Source organism: Haplochromis burtoni, unplaced genomic scaffold, assembly GCF_018398535.1.
Source record: "Haplochromis burtoni strain Fernald_Lab_line unplaced genomic scaffold, NCSU_Asbu1 Contig_33, whole genome shotgun sequence".
In the NCBI taxonomy this organism is placed as follows: domain Eukaryota; kingdom Metazoa; phylum Chordata; class Actinopteri; order Cichliformes; family Cichlidae; genus Haplochromis; species Haplochromis burtoni.
This window is the reverse complement of record NW_024582394.1, coordinates 2,546,222-2,572,842: the sequence shown is the minus strand read 5'-3', so window position 1 is coordinate 2,572,842 and position 26,621 is coordinate 2,546,222. Positions and strand designations below refer to the sequence as shown.

Sequence of the window (26,621 nt, the reverse complement as noted above, 5' to 3'; positions counted from 1 at the left end):
AGCTGCGTTCTCCCCCACCTCCATCTTGAGTTCAGAGCGTTGTTGAGGGTGTTTTGGTGTAATCGATTCGCCATTTTTCAAAAATGACCGACCAGCTTTGTAAACTTTTCGTCGGTGGGCTCAACGTGGACACCGACGACGATGGCCTACGCAAGCATTTTGAGCAGTACGGCACGCTCACCGACTGCGTTGTCGTCGTGAACAAGCAGCTCCAGCGATCTCGCTGCTTCGGCTTTGTAACCTACTCCACGCCGGAGGAGGCCGACGCGGCAATGGCGGCTAGGCCGCACACCGTCGATGGCAACGCGGTCGAAGTGAAGCGAGCCGTGGCAAGAGAAGACGCAAACAAGCCCGAGGCCCTCGCTAAGGTGAAGAAAATCTTCGTTGGCGGTCTGAAAGACGACATCGAAGAGCAGCATCTGACCGAATACTTCTCCCAGTACGGGCAGGTCGAGAAGTCCGAAGTGATCTCAGAGAAGGAGACCGGAAAGAAAAGGGGCTTCGGCTTTGTGTACTTCACCGATCACGACTCGGCCGATAAGGCGGTTGTCGTGAAATTCCACACCGTCAAAGGACACAAAGTTGAGGTAAAGAAAGCCCTGACCAAACAGGAGATGCAGGCAGCCAACAGAACCTCTATGACACCGAGAGGCAGAGGCGGTAGAGGTATGAGAGGAAATCAAAATGGCTACGGCGGCAGGGATTATGGCGGAAACTACAACTACGGTAATGGCGGAGGCTACAACTGTGGCGGCTACGGAGGGTACGGCAGCGGGCCATATGGGGGTGGCTATGGAGATCAGGGAAGTGGCTATGGCGGTGGCAACGGCTACAATGAGTTTGGCAGCGGCTATGGTCAGCATCCTTCTGGCTATGGCCCCATGAAAGGGCCACCTTTCGGCGGCCAGAGGAGCGCAGCTCCCTACACCAGAGGCGGCGGCGGCGGTGGCGGCTACGCAAGGGGGGGCTACGGCGGCGGCGGCTATTAAATGAGACTGCACGATGGAAAGCAACCCCTACTATTGTCCCACAAATTGCCCTCTCCCCTCAGCCCGGAATTGGACGCCAAGAGTCAAAGCCAGTAACGGGGCGTCTGCCGTGAAATCCAACCATGGCAGAGATACGGACACAAAGACCCCCTCCCCCAAATCATTACGAAGACCTCCAAACCCAAACAGGTAGGAAGGTCACTTCCCAGAACACCTGATTATAACGAGAAGCGGTTGTTGCCGTTCAACTAGGACACATTAAGACGAAGAATAACATCGCTTTTTATTATGTACTCACGCCTCCGGCGTCTAGTTGTCGTCTAGAGTTGAATTTATTTTTTATTTGCGTTCACTCGTTGTTTTTGGATTTTTTCGATGTAGGATTGTTTTTCTGACAAGTTCTGATTTATTTTTAATATTTGCATTTTAAAGCAGTTCGTTTTCGATTTTGTTTTTTTTCTGCAGAAAACTTAGTGTGACTTTTCAATGTATGAGGATGAGAAAGCATGTTTATGGTTTTTCATAGCTATGTCATTATTGATAACGGACATGTATTATTTACTTATTGGGTCATTCAGCAAAGGCGGGACGGGATGCAGGACCACTGTTTCCTTCTCCCTTATTGTACCAAACCTCTCAGCCAGTCTCAGTCTAAATATTGTTCATGTTTCCTTTACCTGTAGCAATATCTAATGTATATTGTATACTTTCATGTCTGGAGAACAAAACCTACTGTTAAAAAAACAATTTGCTATGCTCATGTATGTTCATTTTAAATAAAACGTTATACCACTTAGCTTAGTTATTTTACTTATTTAACCAGGCTTCCTCAAGTTCATCCACAGGTATATAAGTGGCGTCACCTTGTTGCTCTTTAGTTACATGGCATCATTCCCACAGTTTATTCCCTTACACTCAGGTGGGTGAAATGGTTAATGGTTGTCTACCCACAGCCAATGCATGTAGGCTTTGTAGGGTGTGACGTTGTTTTAAAATTATGTGGTTTTTAGATATTGCTAATAACTCTTTATTTTTCTTCTGAATACATATATTTATGTGGACATGAGGGCTCTGATATTTATCTTTGATTATTCCTACATTTAGGTGTTCTTACTCTTATTCCAGTAGGCTATCCCAGCCAAAATAGCCGTAGCAGTTTGTTTGTAGGCTACATCAGGACCCTGTTGATTACCTGGGGTCGATTGTGATAGGAGTCTGAAATATCTCTTTAGGATATCCACATCCAGCAAACTAGGTATGTAAATCAACCTGTCTTCACTCTGTGTTGGTCATTGTATGGCATATCTTTGAGATGGTGCACACGTGTGCCATTATTTAATTTATCAGCGTCTTATATAGCTAATCTTAAAATAAATAAAAGGGAGGGGTGGGTGGGTTAATTATTTTTTGATGGGGGTTGGAAGGGGGTCCAAGTATTGTTCCATAATTAAATGAAACGATGGAACAAGTAAATTGGAGTCTCCTCCAGAGAAGCTTTGCTCGGTGCAGAATCTCACCCTGTTGTTTTCTTTCTCATCTCCTCCAGGTTGCTTCTGTAACCTGGGCACGAGGACGGTAACCCCCGAAACGATGGGGGTGTGTGTCTCTCCACGCTGACAGTGGGGACCAAAGAGTGGTTGTGCCTTCTTCCCCCACAGGTGAAGTCAGTTTTCAGAGGATTCCCCCGGTGTGGTCAAAGGCAGTGTTAATGTGCTTTTTAATGTGAACTGTTACTGGGTTTCCAGGGAGTTTTGATTATACAGTACCCCAGTGCTACTGACTAACCAGTGTACACCTTTGATGCATTTGTTAAAAAAAAAAGTACTGAATCCAAATCGGGGTTTTCTAGCCTTTTTGGTCTGGAACACCTTCTAAAATAAAGCGTTTTCTTAGTCCTCGTTAGTGTGTTCTTTTTGGTGTATTTGAGCTTTTACAGTTTTGACTTTCATCTAGGTAACTTATTAACTTGTGTTTAATACCAGAATAAATCCTCGTTTGAAAGGAGAACTTGGCATTGAGTAACAATGCCCAAATAAAATTGAGGTCAAGTCTGAGAATTTTCTACTTGATTCAACATCTTGGTTGGAAACCACCAATGTTCATAGGGACCATGTGCGTTTTTGCGCTGTTTCAAAAGTATTTAACACTTGAAGCTGATAATTGTAAAGCTTTTTAAGATGCATTTCTAGTCAGTCACATGCTTTGTGGGGGTTTGGCCAAAGGGAAACTGTTCAAATGGCTCTTGTAGTTCTGGTTTTACTTGTTTTGCAAGACCAGTAAAAGTCTAGTTGATCTTTGTAAACAACACAGTTGACTCTACATTTGTCTACAGAATTGACTTCACATTTCATTTTATTAACTTGCAAATAAGTAATTAAAATAACCCACTTGTCAGGTTTTAATGTGGTAATGGATGGTTGTAAAATTAAAACATGACGGGTCAGTAAATGGAAGGGGTGGGGAATAAAAACATGGGAGATGGTGGCAGACCCCACTGCAGCTCAATGCTTCTTACCTAAATTATTAAAGTGTTCAACAGCTGCAAAGTGGGCTAGCTGTTAAAACGGCCTCCACATTTGACAATGAACGTTAGTCATATATAATTGAACAGAGGGGAGATGATGCTACTTTGTATCAGGTAAAAGCCATAATGCACTCAGAATTTGCATAAACAAACACTGTAGACCAAACTAGTCATCTACACAGAGTGGACTGTTATATTCAGCTATTTGGTTTTTCCAGCACTGCTTTAAGTCTTCAAGTCTGCTGACCACTGTCTAAAAGTGAATCTCTTGGTCTTTGTGGTTCTTGAAGCAGTTTTCTCAGATTAATTGAAAGATGTTCTAAAGAGCGCTTCAATGATGAAATGCAAGACAATACTTGATGTCTTGGCTTTAATGAGCACTAGAAAATCAGTACAAGAGTTGACTAGAACTCCCACAGTAATCTTAAGTATTTGTTAGGGTTTAAATAATAAAAAATGAAAACCAATCTGAGGTTTTGTGCTGATTTAAAAAGGAACTGCTTGATGTGGTCATGAGTGTAAATTATGCTTTTGTTCTCTTACCTTTTTTTTTTTTTTTTTTTTTTTTTTATAGGATGATGGTGCTTGGCGAATTCTGATCACCCTGTAGGAAAAGGAAACTTATGTTGGCCTTTCTTTTTATGAATTCACAATAAATCAATATATTTTTGTATATCAAGATGTCTGTTATGTTGCTTTTTTACACTGAGGGCAGTCTGATTGCTTGTTTTCAATCTGTTGGGTGGAGGGTTTGCAGAGGTGGGAGCCCAGAGATGTAAAGCTGGTATGTGTTTTTGTTTTAGGGGAGTTGTATAAAACATGCAGAGTGCCCTTCTTTACTGTCCATCCCATGTGTTCCATAATACAGCTTGGATTTCATGGTTTTTCATATGCATAGCACATACTGTGCCAGTTTTGAAAGTGCCTTGTGGAGGTCTGCCCATCACCATCACTCCTATTTGGTCTCCTTCCACTTTGGTTTTGCCTGCACATTGCTGCATGTTTTGGCTAAATAACTAGCAGAAATAATAGTTCAATAGTGGCAATAATAATAAAACCTTGGTGGTACCTTTTAACTATATTTTCACTTGGTTACAGTTGGTGTTTTGCAACATGTTTGCCAAACAAGATAAATAAGTATGTGTTAAATGAATAAATTATATCCAATCTCAGTTACCACTACTGAAAATTCACATAGAATTAAATTAACATAATTTACATTTCAGATCTGCACGACCACTAAGACTGAAGTTTAAATGGCTTGCAGAACAATCTCCACAAGGTGCCCTATCAAAATGTCTTTTTTTTTTTCAATCAGAAATTAGGTGGATCAAACTAAGAAGCTGAATTTGACAGGAAAAATGCTTTTCGTATGTCAGAATATGTGATTGATGGGAGTTATTCGCTTCTGTCGGGCTCAAATCGTGTTCCAGGAACAAGGGGGGAGGGGCGCTGAGAGAAGTTGCATTTATTGTGAAGCGCCTGCCTCCAGCTAACCTAATTTATTAAGGCTGTAGCGACTTCAGATTTTCTCTGATCATAATAGTTTAACAGCGAAATGACTGCATTTCACAGCTGTAATTGCTGGAAACAGCCAGTCGTGCAGAGCTAATATACACTTAAAAAAATAAAACATAAAATTCAGGCTTATGAGTTTCGTTTATTTTAGGGTTGAACGTGGTTCACGTACACACTTGGAAAAAATATATTTTGTCCCAGTGGGTCTAAAGTGCGACACAAAATAAAACACGGATTGACGTTTTATGTGTTTTAAGTAAAATTAATTTATCGGGGGTGTAGCTTTATTACTGTATTCGAAGAAAAACAAAGGTCGAAATTTGCGCGGTCCTTTTTCAGGAAATTAAGATTTCCGATGGGACCTGAAGGGAACAGGACAGTGACGCCAATCGCGCGCCGATTGTGAGGGGGTGATTTGGTTTAAGGTGACCAATCAGCGAGAGGAACGTCTTACGAAGACGTGAGTGAAACGGCCCGCCCTTACGTCGGTTCATTGAAGAAGAGGGACGGTCTGAGCTGCGCACCATCCTCCGGAGGAACCATGACATCCAAACTTTGTAAGCTTTTTGTTGGGGGATTGAACGTGGAGACCACCGATGAAGGCCTCCGCAAGTACTTCGAGCAGTATGGTACCCTTAGCGACTGCGTGGTGGTCATGAACCAGCAGCTTGGACGTTCCCGCTGTTTCGGTTTCATCACCTACTCCACGCCGGAGGAGGCCGACGCAGCAATGGCCGCTAAGCCACATGTCGTCGAAGGCAACAACGTGGAGGTGAAAAGGGCCATAGCGCGAGAGGATGCCAACAACCCGGACATACTCGCCAATGTCAAGAAAATCTTCGTCGGCGGCGTGAAAGACCACATCGTTGAGGAGAACCTGACCGAGTACTTCTCGCAATTTGGCGCGGTGGAGAAGGCCGAGATCATCTCCGACAAGCAGACCGGCAGGAAGAGAGGCTTCGGCTTTGTCTTCTTCGAGGATACCGACTCCGCCACCAAAGCGGTCCTGACCAAATACCACACCATCAACGGGAACAAGGTGGAGGTGAAAAAGGCTCTAACCAAGCAGGAAATGTCCACCAGCGGCCGGGGAGGAAGGGGTCGAGGGAGAGGGATGCAGAGTTACGGCGGCGGAAGAGGAGGCGGCGGCGGCAGCTACGGAGGCGGCTACGGCGGTAGTTACGGGGGTGGCTACGGCTACGGCGGGGGCTATAACGGGGGGGATGGCTACGGAGGCTACGGGGGATACGACGAATACGACAGCCAGATGGGTGGCGGGTACAGCAATGGGGACTTTGGGGACGGCTATGGACAGCAGCACTCCAGTTACGGAGCGATGAAGGGGGGCAACTATACTTCTTACCGGAGCGGGGCTCCTTATAACAGGGGTGGTGGATTTAGCAGTGGCTACTAATGGCGCCCTCAAACGATGAGAGATTCATTTCTAATTGAAATGGACTTGATTTACACACACGAGCTACACATGTCCAGGTAGGGGGTGAGAGGTGGTCTTCGAGTTCAATTAAAAAGAAGCAACGCCCATCACCCACACAGCCTGCTTTCTGGATCCCATCCACCCCCCACCAGGACTTCCCTTCTTGTCCTCTTATTCCACACGTTATGGACTTTAATACTAAGAATTGTGAATTATTGAACTGTATTTTGTTATGTTGAATTCTTTAAGTATAATTTTTGTCAGTCACTGCTTCAAATGAGGAAAAAATCGATTGTTTGATTTGCAGATCTGTCAGTTTTGCCTGTTTTCACACCATGAACTCAGGGTTTTAGGTAAAGTTTGTGGCAGTGTCCGGCAGCATGGGACTGGATTTCTTCAGCTTCTTGACCCTAAAACTTTTTTCTTTGCTCTCTTTTGTTTATTGTTTTGAGAAATGTCAGGGACTATTTTCACTGTACTCTTGCCCCACTTTCCCGTCCCAGTTTTCTTTTTGTTTTCTATTTTTGTTTTTTTGTTTTGCCTAGATTAAAATCCTTTGAAATTCATGTGTTCAGCTCACCCCCTATGTTCTGCTTTTATTAAAGTTTTTAATGTTTTAAAAATCTATCTAATCTCGCAGTCTTAATTCAGATCAACAGAAAGTGCTTTTAAACCCCCCACTTTGGGAACGTTTGGGAACAATTATTTTTATTTCCTTTTTAAATCCTTAAACTCTCCTCTTTAAATTGGGTTCAGGAAACTACCACTAGGAGGTAGTATTGCCTGGAAATCATGGATTTCTGCTACATCGGCCATTTTGGAGGTGGTGAATCACCAAAGCAGTATTTGTTATTCCTATACAACATAAAAAATAAACGAGCATCCTCATTTTGATTAACTGCTTTGTTTTTTGTTTTGTTTTTTTAAGACTTACCAGTTGTCTTTTTATTTTTCCTCCATATTGATCTACAGAAACGCATCGATGACAGGTTTTCACAATATCAGGCTCCTAAAACCCTCACAGATTCAGCCAGCTGATAAATATTTTCACCTGGGAGCAACCAGTATTTAGTGTCCATCAAACAAAGGGGAGAGGTGTTAGGTATTGGCAGATATAAATGAACGTAACGGGCCATGGTGCTAAAGTGTGTACCAAATCCGCTTGTGTAAGGGCTGGATGTCATCAGCAACACCTACATGACCTACAAGATTTTATGGAGGAAAGTAGGTGCACAGGCAAAGGAAGAATGAAGTGAGAGCTCTCACTCTGAACCTGTTTCTGGTTTGGAAAATATCCAAATACTGGGTGTTTTTATATGAAAGTATTTTTCTTTTTAACATTGAGTGTTATAACCTGATGTTGTTACAGCTGTACACTGCATTTTATCACTCCTTTCATGCCTGATTTTTATAAAGCACGTTTAGTAGCATACATTCATTGTTTGACTGAATCATTTTGGCTTTAGATTAAATGGAATGAGAGTTGGAAGAGACCTCGAGCGAACTTAAAACTGAATGCTGGTCTTCTATTATCAGTTTAGTACATGGAAATGCACATACTCATCACAAACCTGACCTAAGAGTTCTGGAGATGAGAATGGGCATTTCCAGGAAGGAAATCAGAAATAAATGCAGAAAACAGGCCTGGAAAACCTATGATTTTAACGTTTCTGTGCAGCCTTGCCTTGTATCCTGTTTAATATATTTAAGGAAAAGTTACACTTCACAAAAGGTTTGAGCGTTAATTTGTAATGCTTGTTTTGCAAAGTATTTTGAGCATAATCTTGCTAGATATAATGCTTTATTTAAACCAGATTAACAGATCCTAATAGAAAATGTAAAATAAAAAACTAAGGAGTAAAAATGATCCCCTGGGGTGTCGAGACTTAAGCACGAGCAGCAGAGAAAGACAAAGTGCCGCTGACACCTTCTCTCTTTGTTATTTAACCACATGTATTGTGCACAAGCGTAGACTCTAAATGCATATTAATGTGAAGCACCTCTCACATGCCAAACATATCAGGCCAAGCTTTGCTTTTCCAGTGTATTTGAGCGTGTCTATGTTCAGCATGCTTCCCAGTGTTTACTCCCTGTAAACTGTATGACAACCTCCCTTCAAAGCCACCCTACAGGGATCTAGGTACAGCTTCCCCAAAGGTCACACAGAGTTCAGTTCTTCAGGCACAGGGTTGCAGGTTTTTTTGTTTTTCACATTTTACAAATAGGATTTTAAGTCAACTTCAATTCATAGCGAGTGAGATTAGCAATATTAAATGAGGCTAACTGAGAAGGTTCCGGTGTATAACTCATAATTATTCCCTTTAGAGTTTGTGAGAGGAGTGCTGTTGACACCAACCCGTTCAGTGTTTTACAACAGCAGAAAAATCTCTGACTCACAGGAAGCCAGAATAAAGCTCCGATCACTGGACAGATGTGATCCACTGGCTGTGAATGTAAAATACTAAGTCAAACAGTGGGTGGAGCTAGAAAGATTTATTATAGAGACGACCATTATTTACACTACGTGCAGAACTTGATATGTAATTTTTTTAACTGTAGTCCAAAGAGTTATTTTTTGAGCCACTTTTATAATTTGCTGAATCCCTCGCGAATAGTGCATAAAAGTGCTAATACAAAGCATTTTTATTTTAACCTCAACTGATAGAAGAAAGTTCCTCAAGTTATTTTTTGTTATTGCTGAAGTAAACTAAATGCATGTTTGTGCTGTTAAAATAGGAACAATTAACTTATAGAAATAGTTCTGCATACCCCTTTTGCTCAAATGTGAATTCAAAGGGTGGCTGACTTACGTTTGAAAGCTCATGGGTAGGAATTTTGCTTCGTGGTATTTGCAATCACTGAATGCTCCCATAGATTTTAAAATGGGACTCTTTCAGTGCAGATGTGACTAGATGTGACTATTTGTATTTGACTCCTTAGTAAGCATTTTATGATACACTAATAGACTAAATGCAGGCCACCCTCCAGTAAGCAATTTTGGATTGTACAATCTTGCTATTTAATAAAACCTAAATATTCATAATGTGGGCCTATTTAAGATGTGATTTTTAAGTCATCTAAATTCTTTTACTTTGGCAGTCCTTCCATTGCAGAGATTTAAAGACTAACAGCTCTTGCAATACAACTAAAATAACAAAAAAATGGCTTTATTTTATGTCTACAACGTTGCTGCATTTCCTGTTATCTTAAGTAGCTGGTAACGCCCCTGCTTTATACCAGGTGATGGATTTCACATTTCTTGTTAGAGATGAAACAGTGATTTGATTAGCCAGATGATGGAAAATCAATTGTACTCATGAAGTCCTGCAAATGCAAAAGCATTTATTGACTGTGCTGCCTTTATAGTGCAAATGGAAACAAAAGGCGTCGAAACGCATTTTCTTTTTAGTTAATCGGAATATCTGAATTATAATCCTCCAGCTAATTCAAATCAGTTGTGTTTTTAAGATAAGAGAAATTCAAGTTTATCGTGGGAGGAGCATTTAGTAATTTCAGGGAAATGTTGATCCCTGATCCTGTTTTCACTGGAAATGACAACAAAAGACGAATGATACAAAGAAAGAACGATGAACCCTATAACTCTTATGCAATTGTGGTCTTGTTGATAATTCTTGTCATTACTTATTATCTTTCAAAGGTTGGCTTACTGTGTTTTAATACAGTTTGTATAACTATTTTTAAAAATGTGCATAAAAATAAAGGGAGTGAGTCACCATATAAAACCATCTGTGTATGCCAGTCTTGCGGAGTTACTCATCTTTCTAATAGACGATCTGCGTGCAGCCGGCCGCTCGGCGCTCATGCCCGCTGTGTTCTCTGACTCCGGGAGGATGGACGGTGTGTCGTTGGGGTGAGTTGGCTCATCGGTGGGGATTATGTTTTCTAAAGATGGGATTCAGGCTGCTTCTGCATCTGCTGGATGACATTTGAACCTACGCGATGTAGTGGCCAGAAACCCAACACGGACAGCTCGAGAGCTCGCTCACAGCACGCGAACTCGGGGCTAGCTGTGTTGACTAGTTAGCGCCCGTTAGTCAGCTAGCATCACTGGCTGCTCAGCTGATGGCAGCCAACCAAACCAGACTGTAGATAGTTGACTGAATGTGGGTTGGTTTGTAATTATTTTTAAAGTAGCTTAAAATACGATTTCAGTTGATATTCATGGCTGTCATAAGGTTATATGTTGGTTAGCAATGCTAGGAGCTAGCTAACTTAACCCACAACAAACTTAAAATGAATTGAACAGCTTCCTGTTGATTTGGTTTTTTTGGACGCACGAAGACAAGCTTACCGTAAGCTGTTAAACAAAAACGAATTACCGGGCAGCTACTGTGACTTTTCAGTGCAGCATCATAAATTCTTCGAAATGCTTGATTATCTGTGGGTGAAGAGACGGCTTGTTTTGAGAGTTAAGATAGCACATCGTACAGTACATGCACGGTGGAGACGGCCAAGCACTGTTTAAATAAACAGCGGTTTTTCTGTCCGACACTATCAGATGTGCTTTCAGCTCGCTGCAGGTCACATTTGCTTGTAAATTAATATCCTAAGGTTTGGGCTGAAGCTTCGGGTCTGCATGCTCTTTCCCCCCCCCCCATTTCCTTGTAAGCATGTGTGAGGGCTTCTTTTTCTGTGCAGTCCCCGTGTAAAAGAAGTTACCAGTAATATGCACATGCCATCTGTGTGGCAGATGTTTGTTAATCTTCCACAGCAAATAGGCACTAATTGCTTAGCTCGTTAAAAGAAATGAAACCCTATATATTGTGGCTGTTTTTACCCTTTTAAAGGATGCACTGACCATAAAATGTATCCAGCTTTAATCCTTAATAAAGGATAGGGTCAAAGAACACCTTTCCTCCAATCATCTTGAATAGAGCAGGTATCCTCAGTTAAATAGACATGCTTGAATGGTTATTTGGTACCTTTGGATTAACGCGAAGATGACATCCATCAGTCTAATGGATCAGCTTTGAGTATACACATACTCATTTTTTTGTAGTTTGCTTCCAAGAAGCCAGACTCTGTTGTTGTTTTGATTGTCTTGAGAAATCCAAACTTTCTACTTAACACTAACCAGTTAACCATTCAAGGATAAAAAGGCACCTAACTCAAGGATGAGCCAGTGTCTACACAAAGACGTGACACAGGATCTGAGAGATGCATATGAACCTTCAGTTGATCTGTCTACTGTTTGCTGAAGCCTTATCAGAAATGGTCTCGTGGCTGTTCAAAATCTGTTCTTAAGGAAGGGAAATGAGGAGACAAGGCTGAGCTATGCCAAATTACATAAGAACTGGACTGTAGCAACAAGTTTTATGGAGAGAAGAAGCTGTATAAAATTATTTTTGGTTCAGATCATCCGTATGTACAGAGGAGGTGAGGGGAGATGTACAACAGTGAGTGTCTACAGTCATCTGTAAAAGATGGTGGAGGCTTATTATGGTTTGTGGTTGCCTTTTGTCATCATCGCTATCCGCTGATCCAGACACTGCCTCTTATGTCTTACCAGTCTGGTTGCCACACCGGCCTCACCGCGTCCACCATGTGCCACCGATTCAGAAGAGGACACGGTGAATGGAGGGATGCACACCTTCAACCAGACGCACATGAGGAAAGCGTTTCAGTTGATGAACGACCTGAGGAGGTGCGTAGCTCAAATTGTGGTTTCTACCGTTTCGTTTTAACTTGAGAACGAAGAGGCCGTATCGAGTTTTGTAAGCCAGAAAGGACATGCAAGTCTTCGCTTGTTCACCTGGCTTGTCTGAAAATGTCAGTGCAGCAGTACGTGACTTCTGCCTGAACTGATCTGCTGCATTTTTAAAGAAGAGACTTCAACTGCAAATCACTGTCAGACAGCTACTGGCAAACCTCTTCTGTTGGGTGGGGATGTTTTATTCTGCACATGCATGACAAAAACGACTGTGGGCTTGTTAATTGTGAAATGTGAACCTCAACACAACTGGCCCAGATTCATGTATTTTACTGTGATATTTCATCAACTGGTGATGAATACCAGAGTTTTTTCCCCTCTTCCCTGGCTCGGCTCTTGAGTGCAGATTTAACTTCACATTTGTACAAAAAACATTTTAATAATTCTGTCTTATATTTTTTGACGCAACTCAAATAATCCCTCCAGAACTCTCAATTGACAAAGCAACGACCAGAAGCATTAATGCTTATCTGTTGCTCTATTTTGTGTTTATCGTATGTCTGTGACATATTTATGTTCTAATGTCAGTAATTCTTTTTAAGTCTTTATCGAAAATTGAGTTAAATTCTCTTTGTTTCAATGCCTTAATCTCATAGTGTTACTGCCACATGTCTGTTTGGATTTACTTTCTAATAAACGTCGTGTTTGTAGGTGTGTAACATTAGGAAATTGAGTGTTTCTGCACAAAAATAATGACGAATCTGAAAATTGCAAGCGATAAAATCAGATGTCTAGTTATGGACATCGTCAGTCGAAGGTTCTCGTACATAACGCCGTCTGTTTGTCCTTCCTCCAGTAAAAAGATGCTGTGTGACGTCCAGCTGGTAGCCGGGAGCGTTGAAGTGCCAGCTCACAGGGTGGTCTTGGCGTCCTGTAGCCCTTACTTCTGTGCCATGTTCACAGGTACATGCACACTATTGTTGGTGCATTGTGTATGATGCTGCACACAGTTGTGTGTATGCTTAGCTGTGTGTGTCTGTGTGTGCGCAGGTGATATGAGTGAGAGTAAAGCTCACCAGGTGGAGATCAGAGAGGTGGACGGTCAGACTCTGAGAAAACTGGTCGACTATATTTACACAGCAGAGATCGAGGTCACAGAGGACAACGTCCAGGTGAGAATCCTAGATTTCCTTCCTGTTTCTCCTCTCTTATGGTGGCTTGTGTGTTCATTTGAAGACTAAAACGACTCTTGTATATTAGCAGCAATAACATAATCACCTTTGCTAATAACGCCTAGCCCTGTAAGCTCCTCGTCTCCTCTGTTCAATGGTTAACAGTGGAGAAGTAAACATGGAGCTGCCTGGGGAGCTGCATATTAAAACATCATGTTGTCACACTTTCTTTTTTCACACTTGTTTAACAAGTTGGATAATTATATCAAAGTGGTGCTGCTGCTGCTCCAAGCAAAACGATCGCAGCATAAGTCTGGCTCTTACAAAACATCCTTTGTTTTAAGAAGGAAATTTGTAACTTGCTGCCCTTTTCTTTATCCTGACCTTTGTTTTTGTTCACCACTTTAAGTACAAGAAAGAATAACTGCATATTAATCCTGTTTGGGGTGGATAAAAGCTTTAATTTTTTTAAACACTGTTGCTAAACTATAAACTAAACACATATTTTGAACTGTCCTTCTTGGGGAAAGTGCCTCTATTTACCTTTTTTAAGACCTAAATTAATTTTAATAAAAGTGTTGCTCACAAAAGCATTTTAATGATATTATTGTTTTTGTTTCTAATCATAAATGTGTTTCAGACACAGCTGCATAATACCTGAAAGGGATTGTCGTCATTTTAAGTCTTTCCCTTTTATCAGGATGGTCCGATTGGCCGTGTTTGAGGAGCAGATGTTTACTACAGAGGACAAACACAGAGCTTTCTGTGGGGTTTTCTGCTGTGAAAGCACAGCGCTGAGGCTTTGGTTAGCTCGGTGGCATTAACATGTGGTAGCTGCATTACTTCTCTCACAGCTCAGCTTGCTCCAGCTGCAGGCAAGATACTTCCTCTGATTATTAGTGCAGGAAGTGTGCATGGACAAGGCAGGAAATCCTCCAACTGTTAGGTGTGTGTGTGTGTGTGTGTGTGTGTGTGTGTGTGTGTGTGTGTACAAAAAAAAATCTGTCAAAAGTTGGATTTAGACTCTTTTCTTTTCTTGAAAGTCAGCGTTTCTCTGTACTAAAAGTGTTTTTGTTTTGCTCGCAGCCGTGTGTGTGTGTGTGTGCATTTTGGTGTGTCACAGCTGCTGTAAACAGAGTTTCACTGGGCCTGATGCTGTGTTTTAGAAGATGCAAGGCTTCGGGGCAGCTGTGTACAGGAAACAGAGGACACAGTGACAATACTCATTCAGTGGATGAGTGTGTGTGTGTCTGAAGAAACAGCGAGGTGTTGAGGCAGGCAGACGCTGACCTACTTAAACTAATGAGTAGCTTTGTTAGCATCAGTTTCTCGGCAGTTCCCTAGATGCTTGTCACAAATGTTGAAATGGACAAAAAGCGGCACCCGTTTTAAAAACATAGCTGTAGCCAAAAAAATGAGGGCTGGTCTAGAAAATAGTTTCAAGTGGCCAAGGTCAGTACTGATCGAGCAGTAAGTGTTGCCAGTTGAATGTGTGCAAACTCTTATTTGGTCTTATTAATCTTTTTTCTTTTTCGTCTATCTTTATGTCACAGTGATGAGTTTAGCATAATATCTAGTGTTCTAACAATAAAATCACAACACAAACAAAAGCTGCAGAAGGCGGACTGAAGCCAGATTTTTCAGATAACTCTTTATTTAGGACTTTATTTATATCTTGTTGATGAAAAGCTCTTTTCTAGTTACCTTTATTTGAGCTGCGATAAACAGGGACTCAGTTTGGCGTGCCAAGGAGGGGTGAAAGCGCTCTGCTGTGAAGGATGAGGACTTGCTTTGTTTTTAACACAACAAAAAAGAGGCAGATTTACAGTGAAGGCTAAGCTTTTCTCCCTAATTGCAGTAAGTTGCAGGATCTTCTTTAGTGGAAAGAGGTACACATAACTAACTGAAAATGAGTTGCTGCACACCCACTTTTACCTACCAAACAGAAGCAGGTTCAACAGGTTTATATAACAAAATCAATTTCAGGTACTTGAATAATGTTTCCAGTGTTCCTAACTTCAGCAGACATCAAGCTCTTTCTCTTTTTCACTTGTTTCTGCAATTTTCCTTGTAACTGCTTTGAGCCTTTGCTCGTACCGAGGCTGCCGTCTTAGTCCTGGCTCTGAGCTCTGGATAGCTTTAGCCTTTGTTAGCCTCAGTTGATGTCAGTGTTCAGCGAGATGAAGGTGATTTTAAGTGTCTGATTAGGTTTGTTGTTTCAAGTGGTTTTGGGGTCGTTGCCATGCAGTGTTGTGTATTCACGCCCAGTGAGAAGCTTTCATGTTGGCTCGTGGCTGTCAGTGTGTATGTGTTGTGCATGCACGAATCGGACTGGCTTGTAATCATATATGAGGTCGACTCTGGTCAGGACCAAGGACAATGGCTATTGGCTGATTATGGTCCCGGGCTGGATTTATTTATTTATTTTTCATTGCTGGTAAAGAAAATAGAGGGATGAAGAATTGCAGACAATTGTTAAATCCATGATGTTTGTGTTTATAAACTCTAAGTGGCAAGCATAGCTGACATGTTTGTGACCTTTCGTTTTAGAGGCTGTTGCACCAAGTTGAAAGTCTTGCAGGAAGTGGTTTAGTAGCTCCTCATTCAAAGTAGAGATCAAAACCAAATGAGTTTCTCTACTTTAAGGAGCTTGCAAAGAAAAGCGTCTGGACTTTTTTTAAGTTGCTTGAAGACGATTCACCTCTCATCCGAGAAGCTTCTTCAGTTCTGTCCGATCCTTAAAGTTAATCCTACTGATAAACTTACCGGGTATCAGTTTGCTTCCTAACCTGAATGATGAGTTTGAGTTTGTTTGATTAGCTCACTGAATAACAGACCTGCTGTGCTGATGAAGTCTTGAGTTGTGTACACAGCTGTGGAGGTAAACTGCTAACTCAACTTTTTGTGACTTTTTAAAAAAAAAAAACAAATATTAGGTACTGCTGCCTGCAGCCAGCCTCCTCCAGCTGATGGATGTGCGTCAGGTTTGTTGCGAATTCCTGCAATCTCAGCTTCATCCCACCAACTGCTTGGGCATCAGAGCCTTTGCTGACCTGCATACATGCACACAGCTTCTCAACCAGGCTCATGCTTACGCTGGTAAGATTTTTGTTTTTTCTTTCTCTATTCGCGCCACATAATCTGTCACTTTGTGAGTTGGCTGATTTATGAGGTGTTTAAAATCTGACACGAGTCTAGGGGAATACATTAGGTGTCTTGGACAGCAAAGACAACGAGCATGTTTTCATTTAAGCTTCGCTTGCTGGGACAGTGTTTAATGTGTGCTGTGGATGTTTGTGTCTCTCAGAGCAGCATTTTACTGATGTGGTGCAGGGCGAGGAGTTTCTGAGCCTTTCTCTGCAGCAGGTGTGCAGCCTCATCTCCAGCGACAAACTCACCGTGTCAACAGAGGAAAAGGTCAGGCGTCACCATAAAGATAGATATTTTTATTCATTTTATTTTATTTTTTTAAAGATGCTTGAGTGAAAATGAAATCCATAACAGATTTTCACTTCAGTGATCACAAAATCTCTGAAGTAAAGCAGACTTCAGAAAAAGGGACAGTAAAAAAAGAGTCATCCCACACTTGCTGTGTATGATGGGCTGAATCTGACAGCAGACGTATATTCCTGGGGATGGCGCATCTGTCTGCAGTTAACCTGTCAAACAGCAAGAGTTTGATGTCGCAGCTGTGTGACATGCTGCTGTCAGAGCACTGACAGCAAAGGTTGATTCAAACATAAACGCGGGGAGTTGGACGCTGTCACGCTAACCATGAAGCGCCAAACAAACTGCATCAGCAGACACGGCTCTGATTTACCTGCTGCAGCTGTTTTGTGAGTGGATTAAATGAAGTGAGTGGATTAACTTCTTGAGGTCATTTTTGTGTATTGTCTCAATTTGACTTTGTTCTTCCATCATGTGAGTGTTCATGCATCATTGAAACAGGGTTCCCCCCTCTAACCTCTTAGTTGAGAGGAGAATAACCCAAATTGCATAGTTTTTATTGCTTTACATTGTGCAAAAGTCTTGCATCAGCCGTTATTTCTTTATATTTTGCAAGGAAAATTGAAAATGGGTGCAGTGATGGCTTGAAATGTGCAATCCTATATAAAAATACAGCATATAAGGCAAAAACAGAACTGGTATAAACACAAAGGAGCTTGACAGTCTGTATTTGCTATGATCACCTTTATTCTTAAACAGCCGGACTCTTAAAGAAATGACTAGAAAGCTTGTCTGAGTTGTCTTCAGGAGTCGTTCTCCAGGCTTTGGATGTTGGTGGCTGCCTTTTGTTCTGTTGTGTCAAGATGATCCCGCACTGCTTCAGTAATGTTGAGGTTTGGGCTCTGGTTAATCCAGTCCAAATTTAAATTTGGATTCATCACTTCATCAAAACCGTTGCCACTGGTCTTCAGTCCACTTCTCTTCCTTAAGAATGGCTTCTTAACAGCCACCCTTCCCCTCACACCATTTCTGACGAGGCTCAACTAAAGGGCCAGTTGGGTTTTTGCTGGATTTTGTCTCATTTCTTAAGGACGTAACTTTCAGATAGTGATTTATTTGCTGGTAGTTTTTAGCTCCCAGTTGCCCATTTCTGCTATTTGACTAGTTTCCTCTAATCTTGGAAGTGCATACTGCCACAATAAGTTAGGTTTCCACCTAATAGCACTTTGGTATTTGCCCTACTGGTGGAAAAACACGATTTCTATGCACGTCAAACTGTTATCTTTGGTGTTTTTTTTTCATAGATTCAGCTAAAGAAATGGGAACAAATTGTGTTTGCATTTCTGACAGGCTTTCTAGTAATGAATTGTGTAAAGATGCGATTTAAAACAGTTTTTTTTGCTAGGTTGTTTGTTATGTTTAGACAAAAACTGGTGCATCCCTTGAGTTGGGTGAGCCTTTTTATGCTTGAATGATTCATAGGCACCGTTAAATTAAAAACAATGGAAATGATCGGCTACAAAACTTTTGTACAGTACTGGTTGTGTTCTAGTTGAAATAAATGGCAGCAGGAGTCTCTGCATTTTTACTCACAGTGCCTGTCTGAGGACATTCGACGTGCTGCCTTGTAAAACGTTGCCACTTTCATTTCTGAAACAAGATCTTTTTAACCCTGGAAGATAAGAGTCTGGAGAGGTTTTGAACAATTGTCCTCTTAATCTCAACTACCATCGCTGGAGTCCTTTGTGCACAATGTGATGGGCACGCAGCCCCCCCTTTGCTCTTGTGGAGCTGCCCTACAGGCAATCAAGAGATAAATGGGACTGAAGTGGCACAATGAATATGAATGTGGTGTGGCATGAAACTAGTGTCTGCAGCCTCTGTTCTGTCGATTGCTCCCTGGAGCGGTCAGTCTTGAAACTTCATGGCATCTACAAAACAGGAAAGTCGTTGGGATTATGAGGTGTCGTGTATTTATACACTGGTAGTCTCACTGTTTCAGTCTCAGCCTGCACATTTCTAACATCCAGCAGCTTCCAAGAAAAATCTGTCACGCCCTCTTAACTTCAAGGGGATGGGATAAAATTGGGCTTGTGTCAACAGGTTTTGTTCCCAGTTTTAAAGTTTTTGATCCCAAAAGTTTTCAAACTTTCACAAACCCCCCAAAAAAGTGGAGTACTGATGTAGATAAGCACCTGTAAAGACAAAGTGGGGCCAAACAAAGTAACTGAGAGTCTATGTAATAAACTGCTGTGGTCGCTTCTACATCGGAGCAGTTTCACCATATCCTTCATATTTTTCCTTGTTCTTAGGTGTTCGAGGCAATGATATCGTGGATCAAACATGATAAACCAGCTCGTCTGGAATACATGCCCAAACTAATGGAGCATGTGAGACTTCCACTGCTTTCCAGAGATTACCTGGTACAGGTAAAACGAATTCTGTTTAAACATTATCGGTCTTTGACCAACAGGTGACTGGGGTTAATCATGGCTTTCAGTCAGCCGTGCCATCAGATATAATTGAATATTCAAAAGAGCTTTTTCAAACCGAAGACTGCTATCGCTCATTATGTGAGCTAAAAATCTCCTCTGGCCAACCCACAACTTTGACCATCAACCAGTGTATCAAGCATTTCCTTCATTATGTTGTCCTTGATTTGATTTTTAATGATTTGCTTGTTTAGTTTCTTAATCCGCTTTACATTTGAGAGCCCCACTGTTAATGTGATATACAATAAATTCAGCTCATAGCTTTGTTTGCCGTACCTTGATGGCTCGTCCCAGTTGGGAATCGCTGCTCTACTAAGATGTTGGACTAGTTTCTGGCCTTTAGGTTGGATAACAAAGTCACTCCCACAGCTACAAATGGTTTTCATCACAGTATGTTAAGAAGAGTTGATGCTGAAATAAGTCACTGTTTGTTCGTCTTTGTGCAGTACATTAGTCATCGTGTTTGTGGGCCAGCTGCCACAATTAGTGTGCCTACATGCAAATCTTTCAGCAGCACTGATTTTTTTTGCTCAAGTCACACACAAGAAACCGGTTTCCCACATAATTTTTTTTTTCTCTCGCCTCCCACCTGTAGTGTTCATGTCTCTGCCACTGTTGCCACATTTTAAACAGGTATTGCAACAACAGAGGGACTTGATGAAAGGAGTTATTACATTTAGAAATGCCTCCAGAGACTGAAAGGCTGAGTACTCAACAGAAATCTACTGTGTATCTTCATCTTGAATGAAATCTGATCCCCGTTTCAGATTGTAGAGGAAGAAGCTTTGATAAAGAACAACAACACTTGTAAAGATTTCCTCATAGAAGCAATGAAGTATCACCTGTTGCCTGCTGACCAGCGTCACCTCATAAAGACTGATAGGACGCGACCACGAACTCCGATCAGCATCCCAAAGGTACACGCAGAAATGTGCCAAAGCTGAAGGTTTTTAACGTAAAATACACGTGTGCGCTTGTATTTTCTTACTGTGGGTCTGTGTGGACGTGCAGGTGATGATTGTAGTGGGTGGTCAGGCTCCCAAAGCCATCCGCAGCGTGGAGTGTTACGACTTCCAGGAAGATCGTTGGTACCAAGTGGCCGATCTGCCCTCTAGACGCTGCCGGGCAGGTTAGTTCATTGCTTGGCGTGTCTAGTGACATCTAAAAACAGCGGGTTGGATAACACTGCAAATGCACTTCTGATGGAAAAATAGAAATAATGGCTGCATTTCAATCAGTTTTGGGGACTGTCTGCACTGTTCCCAGGGAATTGTGTACCGCCCAAACCTTATTTCTCACCTCTTATTTCTACATTTGTTTGCAGTGTGTTGGATGCCCTGTAGTATGTTGACAGGAATATATGGTCTTATATACCAGGTTAAAATGTATATTATATAGGATCAATTTACGGTGCATTAATATTTCCTTATTTATGCACTTTTTAAGGTTTACATGTATATTTTTGCAATGCTGGTGGCTTGTGCTGCATTTATGTTCAATGACTAATCTATATACATGTATACCTGTACTAGTCTTGCTTTATCCAGATTACTCAAGCCTACATATATGTATGGACCAAAACTACTGACTCTGTAGTAGCAGATAAAACAGCCCCAAAAAGTTCTGTAAACTTATTATGGTTTTGGTTCCTGCACTCCAAAATAGGGCTGTTCGATATGACGATATGAAAACATCTGTCGTTTCATTTTACGCTATCGTTTGTTTCGTGGTGTCGCAAAATAAACTGTTTACGGCAATATTTTTTCATGGTTTTGATGGTCACTGTAGTGACTATATTCTTAAAGTTCTCTCTTTCTCTTATATTTAATATAACCACACTACAAGCGCCTGTTTTTATGCGTGGTGGTTAGCAACAATGACGGTAACACCTTTGCGTGTCTGCTTGTTTATGTTCCACATAAACCTTTCACAATAAAGCTCAAGATCCTGTTGAGACTTTTCAAAATAAACTGAATCACATGAAAGAGCAGATTATTTACGGATGAGAAGTAAAAAAGAGCCGCCAGGTGCTAAAAAAACCTTAGACTCAAACGTTAGAACAGGCTTTTCCCCGCAGCACGCCGTGTAATAAATACTCACAAAGAAAACGGCGGCCGTTACAACTTATGTCTAAAAATGCATCGGTTAAAACACTCGACTCAGCTACACGACGCCCAGCTGGAAACACTTCACACAAGTCGAGCTGCCCGAGATTCACAGAAAATGTTACATTTTTGTGATTTATATCGTTATCGGACGATAGAGTTCTTATATCGGGATTTGAGATTTTGGTCATATCGCACAGCCCGACTCCAAAAGCATTGAAAGAAGGAGAACCAATCAGTAGAACAATGCAGCAGACCAGCTGTGGTCTAGTAGAGTCCTATGAAGGAGGTTCAGCAAGGGTGTAACAAAGACTGTTAAAGATACAAGGATTCAAGACAGACTTTGTGCATTTCTGACATGTTGGTTTCTAAACATTCTTGTGGTTTCCTCATAGAAGCAATGACTTTTGGAAGCCTGCGTTTAAATTTAACAAGCCATGATCTCATCCCCAAATTCTTTGTCTTGTTTCCCAGGTGTGGTTTCCATGGCGGGCCGAGTGTTTGCGGTTGGAGGTTTCAACAGTTCGCTGCGGGAGCGTACGGTGGACGTGTACGACGGCACAAGAGACCAGTGGAGTGCGGTGTCGAGCATGCAGGAGAGGCGCAGCACGCTGGGAGCCGCTGTGCTGGGCGATTTACTGTATGCTGTGGGAGGCTTTAATGGAAGCATAGGTACACATAATGCATGTAGCTATTAATAGCAGTGGGTTTATGCATAATGTGCCTGTTGGTAACTCAAATAAACACATTTTTAAGTTTAGTAAATTTCAGTCGGAATAGATACATTTGTCACATTATTGCAGTTTGAGAACTATCACACATCCAGTTGCTGCTCACAGGGATCTCATTGCACTGCCTTCAATTAATATAAAAATACTGATTATGAACTGTTTATACTGAAGGAAATTAAGGTAAATTTCTATGCAAGTGAAGAAAAATATTTTCACTTTAGAAAAAGTTGTTTTTCCTTGGTATCATCATCATCTGACTGTTCTCCTCATTTGATACATTTGCTTGTAGTGGCACAGCGCTCTTATGCTCTATTAAACCCCATTAAAACACGGGAGGCAGGAGATCCGTTTTCTTCTCACAACACATCTACCAGCTGGGTGTAGAAGGCTCACAGACTGATGTGATAACGCACTCTGTAACCCTTTACCGCAGACCTTCGCTTCCAGTCTTTCCCATTTCTACATCTCTCCCTTCTTTCTTTGCATCTGTGTCTCAGGTTTGTCAACAGTCGAGGTTTACAACTATAAAACCAACGAGTGGACGTACGTCGCCTCCATGAACACCAGACGCAGCAGCGTGGGTGTAGGGGTGGTTGATGGTAAGAGTGACTTGTGTGTCAGCTACCTTTTATGCCATCAGAATGAAAATCCAAGCTTTAAATATGTATATGCTGTTTTTAACCTGTTTGTGTTTATCTGTAGGTAAACTGTACGCAGTAGGGGGTTATGATGGTGCATCACGCCAGTGTCTCAGTACAGTGGAAGAATATGACCCAGTCTCTAATCAGTGGTGCTATGTAGCTGAGATGGGCACACGGCGAAGTGGAGCAGGTACCACACACTGTATCCTGCCTACTGTACATCCACACAGGGAGCAGCATCACAGCTCAACCCTTAGTATTCAGGAAAAATAGAAATTTCCATCAGTGGGATCCAAGCGAATGCTCACGTGCTCTGATCATAATGTGTTGTGTAATATCAGTATTAGAAGCGTCTAATCATCCCGCTCTATGATGGTGAATTGGCCTTTTTCTAACCATTTAACTGGTAGAAACAGCACCCCCTGGTGGACGCTAACTGCTTTGTAAAAACAATCTGAACAAAATCAGAACTTGTTTTGTTAAAGCTCTTCATTTGTGGTGAATTTGCACTATATTTGGGTTTTGGAGGATTTGACTGTCACAGTCTCCTGATATTTATTTATTTATTTAAAAAATATTTGTCCAGGTGTGGGTGTGTTGGGTGGTCAGCTGTATGCAGCAGGAGGCCATGACGGTCCTCTGGTGAGAAAGAGTGTGGAGGTGTACGACCCACAGACCAACACCTGGAGGCTGGTCTGCGACATGAACATGTGTCGACGAAACGCAGGTCAGACTGCGGTCACAGCATCTATCGATCTATTCATCGTACGCTCTGGCTAAAGCTTTATTTCTCCCTCTGAAAAGCTGATGACTGCCTTTCTTTTTGGTCCTTGAGTTATTTAAATTGTTACTAATAAATAACTATTCAGCTGCCGTTTATGGGTAAGAGAGCCATTTATTAGATTTGCATGTACAAATATTTACAATATTTTCTTGCATGATGTTCAGATTGGCTTTAAGATGTTCATGTACTCTACTGGCCTGTGCTTTAAAGATATTAGATCTGTAAGAGATGACTAAAAACCTTTATTCTCCTGTATTGCTAATAAAACATACGTAAACGTGGTGTACGCTGATTATTTTGTAAATTGGGTCATTTAATGATAAATGGGACAAATTTCCTGTGCTGATCTTTAAAATAAACATGTTGCATTGCTCCCCCCCAGGTGTTTGTGCCATTAACGGGCTGCTGTATGTGATCGGTGGAGATGACGGGTCCTGCAATCTGTCCTCTGTAGAGTTTTACAACCCAGCCACAGACAAGTGGAGCCTCATTCCCACCAACATGAGCAATGGACGAAGTTATGCTGGTAGGTCTCCTTGCAGTCAGTATTTCTACAGTACCGGGAGAAATGAACGTGACGGGCTGAACACGTATTACCTGTTTGCAAATCTGCTTTCTCTGATTGGTCGTCTCGTTGTTTCAGGAGTCGCAGTGATTGACAAGCTGTTATGACGGCATCTGCTCCGCATCAGCGAACTGAAGCTCAGCAAGCAATCGGGAAAGCGGAACAAACACGAGACGCCCTCAGTCTTCAGCTAACGCGATCGGAAATGATCTCAATCTTTTTTAAATTTTATTATTATTATTATTATTATTATTATTATTATTTTTATTTATTTTTTTTAGGGGGGTACATCTGTTTTGTTTTTCTTGTCATTTCAATTCAAGCTGTGTCAGATCCTGTTTGAGGGCAGTGTTGCACTGGATAAGAAGCAGCAGCCACAGGAGAGTGGGCTTTTTCAAATGCTAAGCACACAACCAGCAGCTGTAATGAGACTCAAAGGAAGGAAGTGATCCTAGTGGACCAAATGGAGATGTACGGTTTTCTTTTTTGGAGAATTTCCTGGAGAATTAAAGCTTTGAAACATCAGCTGAGGAAGGGAAAAAAGAAACAACTTGACTCGATGGACTGCACAAAGGTTTCAGACTGCTCACAACATCGTTGAGGCGATAATCTCGACGCTCCAATGCTGGCCTGTGATTGGCTGCTGCAGGAACATCATTCACAAGATTATTGTAATCTGGGTGAGCAGTTGAGACCTTTCTTCTTCTTCCTTTTTTAAATTATAGGACTCACCCAGCAACTCTGCTCAACTTTATTCTGAGGAGTTGAGCTGGTTCGCCTCCAAGAATCCTGGACCTGGAGAGCTGCACAGTTAGTGTAAAGAATGTATAAAATATGCAAATTAAGAGTGATATTTAATATTTTTAGGGGCTCTGACCTAGGCCGGTTGATGGGACTTTGCTGTTGTCGACACACTACTGAAGCACTGATCACTTGCACTGACTGACGCAGAGCGGCGGAGCGGACACACCGACCGACCTCTCTCTGACTGACCAACGAACTTGATCGCTGACCTGCTGTCAGACAGATGGACGCTCAGCTGTTTCTGATCGCACTCACAGGAGCTTTTACATTCACTTCTTACAGGCCAATAATTGTAAAAAAAGAACTGTATGCCAGTTTGAATCGTAATCAAAAAAATGCTGGAGATGTTTTTACCGCTTAAGTAAATTAAGAATCCATCGTGTCAAAAATGCACTGTAGTAATTCAGCTGTAATGTGTAAAACATGCAGATTTAACATTTTATTTATTATTATTATTATTATTATTATTATTATTATTATTATTATTATTTGGTTGACTCTTATCACAGCATTTATCCGCATCCAAGTCTTAGCATCATAATGTCACTTTGTGCCCCCATCTGGATGATGGTGGGTGTCTTTTAGATGTAGATGACTGACTGGTGCCATGGCTTTTGATCCGAAGAGAGTTTTATAAAAAAAAAAAAAGTTTTATGTAACGTCGACTTTTGTAATCTCTGTTTTTGATTTCCCTAAAATCATGACATAATGGTTAACCTTTCAAAGCAGTCTCACAGAGAACTATAAATACTACATAGTTCTTAAAATTTCAAACTTGGAGTGACTTGAATTTGCTCGAGATATATGAATGGATCACTGTGACTATTCCAGTTTGGGGTAGTGATCTGAAGAGCTAGAGTTCAGCATCAGGACAGCCTTTAACACTTTAACCTCTACACTGTGTAGTATCGCAAGTGGCTCGAGCCACGTGGTGCATTTAGGAGTCCATGTCACTCAGTGAGGTTGGAGGCTCTTTATTCCTTCATGTCCTCTGCTGTGTTTGAAAGCATTCACCACTTATGTTATAGATCCTCAACGCTGATTAGGTGAAATGTGTGTAAATTTCTTCTTATTTTTCAGGGCACTACTTAAAGCACAGATCGCACGCTGAGTTTTAGACACTTAACTAAAATGGGTGAAACTTTAGAGAGATGCACTTGGCAGCAATAAGAGGTGATTTCAGAGCCTCCCATCAGCACTTGAACGCATCACCAAGTATTTTTGCTTTCTTAGATCTTTTCTTCACCTAAAAAATAAAACCTACTCACACTTGCATCTGTCTCGAGCAAATCTAAGTGTTTATTAGCGGACGTTCACATTGCTCTACCAGAAGCATTGGGATTTTTTTTTTTTTTCTAAAAAAACAAAGCTATGATAACAATATGCAGTTTCATGTAGATGGCAAATTAAACCCATTTGGTCATGATTATGGCGATTTTTATCGAAGCTTCAGGTTATAATGATGTTCTTACAGCAGATGTTATATTTTTTAATATAAACTGTGGATGTTGTGACTGAAACGGCTGCTGTTGTGAGTTTGTTAACTGTGCAATGTGTTCATGAAATGAAGCTGAGCTAATGTGCAAGAGGAGCTTAAAACTGACTCTGTGTGGAAATTTAAGGATGTTTTGTATGAAGTGGACTTTGCCTTCTATGGAAAGTAGTAAGCAGCTGGTATTGAGTGAGCAAGTGCACAGTGGTGGTTTCTAATCAGCCCAAATACATAACATTTATTGCCACAGT

General features: G+C 41.4%; 3 protein-coding genes across 3 annotated transcripts; all 3 read left to right on the top strand.

Moving 5' to 3' along the window:
- LOC102294921 (heterogeneous nuclear ribonucleoprotein A0) lies at positions 1-4,192 on the top strand. The gene is made up of 3 exons (XM_005919439.3): positions 1-1,178; positions 2,536-2,647; positions 4,088-4,192. The coding sequence occupies exon 1, from the start codon at positions 84-86 to the stop codon at positions 987-989; it is 906 nt and encodes a 301-aa protein (XP_005919501.1). The 5' UTR covers positions 1-83; the 3' UTR covers positions 990-1,178; positions 2,536-2,647; positions 4,088-4,192.
- A 121-nt stretch (positions 4,193-4,313) lies between these two features.
- LOC102294628 (heterogeneous nuclear ribonucleoprotein A0) lies at positions 4,314-12,131 on the top strand. Its single transcript, XM_042219475.1, has 2 exons — positions 4,314-10,337; positions 11,997-12,131. Exon 1 carries the CDS (start codon positions 5,573-5,575, stop codon positions 6,443-6,445), a length of 873 nt encoding a protein of 290 aa, XP_042075409.1. The 5' UTR covers positions 4,314-5,572; the 3' UTR covers positions 6,446-10,337; positions 11,997-12,131.
- klhl3 (kelch-like family member 3) lies at positions 10,171-26,398 on the top strand. Its single transcript, XM_005919436.3, has 15 exons — positions 10,171-10,337; positions 11,997-12,131; positions 12,994-13,100; positions 13,188-13,309; positions 16,246-16,408; positions 16,617-16,726; positions 19,069-19,185; positions 20,016-20,165; positions 20,260-20,377; positions 21,828-22,025; positions 22,582-22,683; positions 22,787-22,915; positions 23,312-23,452; positions 23,892-24,035; positions 24,153-26,398. Exons 1-15 carry the CDS (start codon positions 10,171-10,173, stop codon positions 24,179-24,181), a joined length of 1,932 nt encoding a protein of 643 aa, XP_005919498.2. The 3' UTR covers positions 24,182-26,398.
- The last annotated feature ends 223 nt before the right edge of the window (positions 26,399-26,621 follow it).